This window comes from Rhagoletis zephyria, unplaced genomic scaffold, assembly GCF_001687245.7.
Source record: "Rhagoletis zephyria isolate East Lansing unplaced genomic scaffold, Rhagoletis_zephyria_1.1 Rzeph_scaffold_03480, whole genome shotgun sequence".
In the NCBI taxonomy this organism is placed as follows: Eukaryota; Metazoa; Arthropoda; class Insecta; order Diptera; family Tephritidae; genus Rhagoletis; species Rhagoletis zephyria.
The window spans coordinates 33,044-39,195 of NW_016160563.1; the positions used below are offsets into that span (position 1 = coordinate 33,044).

The 6,152-nt window shown below is 44.6% G+C and overlaps 2 protein-coding genes and 1 pseudogene across 2 annotated transcripts; all 3 read right to left on the reverse strand.

Moving 5' to 3' along the window:
* Nucleotides 1-201: 201 nt before the first annotated feature.
* LOC108369059 (protein toll-like) lies at nt 202-752 on the reverse strand (annotated as a pseudogene).
* Nucleotides 753-957: 205 nt separating this feature from the next.
* On the reverse strand, nt 958-2,901 carry LOC108369060 (protein toll-like). Its single transcript, XM_017624034.1, has one exon. It carries the CDS (start codon nt 2,899-2,901, stop codon nt 958-960), a length of 1,944 nt encoding a protein of 647 aa, XP_017479523.1.
* Nucleotides 2,902-3,006: 105 nt separating this feature from the next.
* LOC108369061 (protein toll-like) lies at nt 3,007-6,085 on the reverse strand (the record flags this gene model as incomplete). The annotated part of the gene is made up of 2 exons (XM_017624035.1): nt 3,007-3,030; nt 5,369-6,085. Coding segments are annotated over 2 exons (741 nt in total), but the record flags the coding sequence as incomplete, so codon positions are not given.
* Between the last annotated feature and the right edge of the window lie 67 nt (nt 6,086-6,152).

Here is a 6,152-nt window from a genome sequence, read left to right on the forward strand (position 1 = left end):
TACAAGCAGTTATCGTTTGCGAGTTTTATTGTTTAAAATACTTTTAATTGTTTATTTACTTAATTCGTAACAATTCGATGGCGAGTTTGGTTTCTTAAACTATACTCTATATATACTCTATATCTATCTCTATATCTATACTCTCTTTTATGAAATATATGCTATTGTAAACGCTTTCCTTTTATAGTTTTTAAATTTCATTTATTGCTGAAATTCATTCAACTCCACTTCCTCCGTCAAATAAACTCTCCTGCTAACTTCCAGCATACCCGACTTTCGTCCCTCACCAAATTTATGCGGCATTGCAAAGCGCAACTTATTCCAAAATCTCGTATCGTTCCATTCCAAATAGGTGTTTAGTTTCAAGTAGGCCTGCAACTCGTTATCTAGCTGCTGCAAATTCGTAAGCTCCCCATACTTGATAATGATTATGCGCGCACGACCCTCATTCAGTGCACACTGATGCGCCGTACGAAATTCCATGCGTGCCCAATCCGATTCGACGAATGCTGCGACAACACAATAATCGTGCGACGCGACTGCTCGACCGACCTATTATCTGCTCGGGTATAAAAGCACCAGCGAGCCAATTGCGTTCGTGTGTGCAAATACGAAATAGGCGAACGACCCTGTTCCAGACCCGGCAGCAGTGTATCGTTGACGTAGTGTTGATCTTGGTGGGCGTAAGAAATGAAGGCATCGAATGTTTTGTCTTTGTCTAGCTCGTGTTCACTGATGCAACACAGAAACATGTCGTGTCCGAAGAGCCAAATTTTCACCTCCAGTTTGTATTTGTAGAAGAGTGCGATCAGTGAGAGCACCACGACTGCTGTGGAAAAGATGGCAATGAGCAGTGCTAGCAAGCTAGCATAGCGAAAGGGAGTTGTGCATACTGCTGAGAAGGTAACATTTAGTAGTGGCGTGTTCGCGAAATTAGCGCAGCGTAATTCGTTGACGTCAGGTATGCGTGTAACGCTGTAAGCTCACAATGCGCAATAGTAGCTCCGATTCGCAATCGCAAAACCAAGGGTTATCGGAGAGATAGAGTTCCTTCAGTGTGTCGCTCTCGTTGAGGTAGTTGCGTAGAAAGCCATCACTCAAGCGCTCCAGCCGATTGTGACGCACATCGAGCACTGATAGCTTCGATGGGATATGCGACGGCAGAATGAAGGCAAGCCGATTATGCGCCGCGTAAATATGTGTCACATTAGCATAACCGAAAGTCGTATTTGCCGGCAGCTCGTAAAAGTTATTGCGCTCAAGGTAAAGTGTTGTACGAGCCAGTGCAAATTGTTCGGGACGCGGTAACTGCGAAATGCTTTGCAGTTGCGCGCCTGTACAGTTGACAATCAGCGAAGACATCCTTTCGTACGAGCACCTGCAGCGTTCTGGACAAAAGGCGGGCGGCCAAGCGCAGAGATCACTGCGCTGCAGCTGATTGAGCAGTTTTCCCTGCAAGCGCGGCGGCGCTGCGCAGGTCCACTGTTCATATCGCGTAAGCAAGTTGCTGCTATAGACCCACGCAAGGCTACAGTCACAGTTCAGTGGATTGAACTGCAACATCAGTCGTCGTTTGCATCTGTGGGTACTGCCCAACGGCTGTATGGCAGCATAAATATTTTTTATGTTATTGTTGAGCAGATTGAGCTCGTAGGGACAAGTCAGCCCGCCAACGGCGATCCAGTCCAAGTTGAATTGCGCTATGCGATTTTTGCGCAGATTGATTGAAGTAAGATTGATTTGGCGCTCATTGAATGCGCCGCGCTCCCAGCTCACATACGTTGCGAATTGTGGCACTTCCAGCGGTGCGCTAATGTTAGTGCGCGTCAAGAGCGAGCGGTTGCTTAGGCTACCAGTGCCCCACAACTGCACGAGTTGATTGTTGCTCAGGTCGAGTTGGTGGAGATAACGTAGCGGCCGCACACTCTCTATAATATTCGTGGGCGTTTTGAAGCGGTTCTCGGCTAGCTGCAGCTTCCAAAGCAGTGGCGTGTTTTTGAATATGCCCAGCGGCAGTGATGTTAGCGAGTTCATGCTCAAGTCTATTACGACCAGCTTGCTTTGCGTTGCAAGCAAATTTGCAGGCAGCTGTTCTAAACCATTCAGGCTCAAGCCCAGTTGGTTCAATTCGCGCAATGGCATAAGCATAGTATCATTCAACGTCTGCAGGTTATTTGCGTCCAGCAGCAGGCTTCTTAGCGCCCATAGATCGCGAAAGTGTGCGCTGCTTAAGTTGCGTACGGTCGTGCGCCGTGCATCCAACGGTTCGTAATAACCAGTTTCAAGGTGGTATACATATAGAGACAGAACTTCCAAACCGTGGAGCTCATGTAACATCAGCTCGGGCACTGTGACCAATGTAGCATCGGAAACTATTATCAATTCCAAATTAATTAGCTCCTTTAGTTTGTGAAAAAGTAGCGGCGGAAAGCTATTTTCCAAGTCATCGGTTGTAATATTAAATCTCAGCGTCAGTAAGCCTTTTGCGTGCCAGAAAAACTCTTCAGGTACCAGCATTTGTGTATTGAACTCCACATCGCCCATGTAAGTCACATTGGGACGCCGCAACATTTTCGGTAGTTGTGCGCAGTTTCTCAGCTTAAAGGACGCCGAATGAAATGTGAACTTATGCGAAATCTGGTTCAAAAGGGAATCGGTATCTCTTGGCGAGCCCTCACAGGTCAGTGTTATCGTATCCTGTTCAGCGCTGCTTGCAATTTCAAATATCACTGCGCCGCTACGATCACTCAAATAGCAATTGGTCACTTTTTCTTTGCATTGACATTTGCCCTCGTAGCAGGTTTTGAATGCAGTCTGTGGGCCATTTGGTTTGACTTTCTGTTTCGTTAGCAACGGGTTCTTAGTGGTCGAGAAGATATTCGACTGGGCGAGCGCGTTCATTGTTAGGAGTAATAAGAACTGACAGGCAGCCAGATTTTGAGCTGAGGCGCAAAACATTCCAGGAGTTGTGGTCATAGTTTAAGGAGACCCTTTAGACCTTTAGTTTTAGTCCTTTAAGGCATCTTTTATCTGAAAAAAGTATATAGAAAATATGGTGGTTAGTTAGCATGTCAATTTACTCGTTTAAAGAGTATTCTTTAAAAGAGCTTGCAGCAAATAATCTCAATATCGAAATAATCTTCAATTGATCACCATGACGATGTTCTTGGCTGCCCCCAATGCATGGGAAAGATTGTTTTGACGAACTGACAGAAGTCGAAGCCTACCTTGAAGAATATGAATCAGAGACATTACGTTGTCTACTCGGACTGTCCCAACGAGAAATATACCTAAAATTCAGATGACTCTCTACGATCTGCAAAATATCAAAGCTCAAGTCTGGCAAGCCAAGAACGGAAATCCTTCCATGCTTGGTAAGAGGATGGTATCTCGCTCATAATAACAGCTACAGCTTTTTGGGACACCGATTCCTTGATGAACACGCCGCTAAAATAGTTCATCCATGCAATAGCCACTGCGGTAGCGTTAATCTCAAAAATAAAATAGAAGACATCTGCTCCTTATGCGAATGTCTAGTGTTAGCGTATGCCAGGTACACCACACATCGTAGCTAATCCTAAAGTAGTCCTCAGTTTAAGAAATTTGACGGGTAGTTCCGCTAAAAGCTTGAGAAACAAATTCAAGGATGCCATATAAACGGTAGGGTAATTTTAGGGACTTTCACAGAGGACCAAAGAATCTCTTAAAACAATAATAGGGAGTTATCAAAGAAAAAACAGTTGGAAAGGCATTTCTGAAAAAGGTCACAAAAACCACAGTCGCCGGGCGAAGAAACAGCGGGGAATTCCAGTGCGCAGAATCGGCTGACGTGCGAAAGTTTTCGCTACTATTTATAGGTCAAATTTTGAAACATATAAGAATTAAAAGCCTGTTATACATAGAGTGATGTTCTTTCCGCGATTCTCATAGATTTTCTTATTTCGATGCGATGACTGCTCAATATTGGCGGCCGGCAATAGCACTGTTAATCTACGTTTGAAAGTAATAGCCAAACTCTTCGATCTGTTTCGATTATTCGCTACAAGTACGCTTACCGTATTCCAATCAAATCACATAACCCTACCAGTAGCGTTGTGGTGTGATAGACCATTTTGAAAAATTTCATTAAACTTTTTTGGGTTCATCAACATTTTTAGACAAACTGTCTCATGACTTTTATGAGCTTCATGAGGAATTACTAGCCTCGTACCGGTGTAAAAAAACTGTTTTTTTTTGCTACATGTGCGATTTTCCTGGTTGTGGTCTGTCAGACCAAGATAAGGAAACCGGATTCCATACCTAACATAGACTTTTTCTTCCAATTTAGCTTCAATTTCCTTCATCATGTATATGCCCCGTCTGCCTCAAATCGGTCGGTTATCGTATAAAATATAAATCTCCTGTTTGTGATTCACATTCAAGCAAGATGTGTTACACATCTAAACTATGCAGCGCTCATGCGATCGCCGGGGACTAGCGGCCCTACGAGCCGCTAAGCGATGCCTGCTGGTGTTGCCACAGCACCACCTATGCACAGCTAAAATGCAGCGCGTCAGGGAGCACAAAACTATGCTATGAAATCAGTTCAGAAATCAGACATTTGGTGGAGTCAAACATGCAACTATCATAGTTCGGCTGTAGAGCGGCCTGCCGCTTAGTTAGACAAATCCGGTGCATATGAGGGGGCAGATGATTATGACCGGTAGATACCCAGAGAGTAGCCTATTGTGTCTCATGCGTTAAAAGTGAGCTGAAGCTCCTGCTTGATTTTCCAAATACACTCCTGAGTTTGAGCTCAATTCAAGCTTACATTTTATGTTTGAGGCGTGGTATCGTATACTTTTATCTTTTTTAGCGAAAGGATCCCCAAAGGTATGATCGCCCGATTGGCTATTTTTCCTTTGAAGTTGAATGGTCCTTATTCTTAAACAAGCAACAGCAGCTTCGAGAGGGCTGCAAATGTAAAATCGTATCTGGCGCTAGCCTTTTACTGTGAAACTCCGGGATTTTCCGGCTCTAGGAAATGCAGATCACAACTCCCAATCGAAAGCAGAACAGAACAGGTGCGTGTGTTTATGGACCCTAGTACAACGAACAGATGGCTCATAGACGAAGACGAAGTTCATGGTTCAATATCAAACTGAATGAATGGTTTCCTTTCCCTTAAAGACTTATCAACATTACAAATATTTCCAATTCACCGAGCCTCTTTATTTATAATATATTTGACTTAATTTAAATATAAAAGTGATTCGTTCGTTTTGGCGTATATTTTGTGCGCAAAGTTCCAATATTTTCACTTCTCCTCTCTTTCGCTTTTCAACTGGTTCAATTCCACTTGGCCACTCACGTAGATTCTACCGCTCACCTCAAGCATGCCCGCCTTCCGCCCTTCACCTCTTTTATGCGGCATTGCGTAACGCAACTTTTGCCAAAATCGTGGATCCTCAGAATCCAGATATGTATTCATACGCAAATAAGCCTCCAACTCACTATCGAGCCCAGCCATATTTGTAATCTCGCCATACTTGATTATTATAATGCGCGCACGCTTCTCATTAACGGCGCATTGATGTGCCGTTTTGAATTCCATGCGACCCCAATCGGATTCGACGAAGTGCTGCGATAGCACAATGATCGTGCGCCGCGACTGCGCCACAGACTCCACAATCTGCTCCGGTATATAGGCGCCGGCAAGCCAATTGCGTTCGTGCGTACAAATTCGAAATGGTGGATCACCGGGCTCCAGTTGTGGCAGCAGCGTGTTGTTCACGTAGCATTTGTCCTTGTGCGAATATGAGATGAAGGCATCGAACGTTTTATCGTTGTCTAGATCGTCGACGCTGAAGCAAACGGGAGTCAAATTGTGTGCGTGCAGCCAGATTTTGACTTCCAGCTCGTATTTGTAGTAGAGCGTAACAAGACTGAGTAGCAGCAGAATTGTGAGAAAGATGGCAATGAGTCGCGTCATCAAACCCAAACTGCTGGTGGGCAGCACGCATACGTCGGTGAATGTCACATTCAAGAGGGTTACGTTGGGAAAATTGGCGCAATACAAATCGCCAGCGTCGGGTATGCGTGCGCTCTGTGCGCGTAGTGTATATAATAGCAGTTCAGTTTCGCAATCGCACAACCAAGGGTTTTCGGAGAGA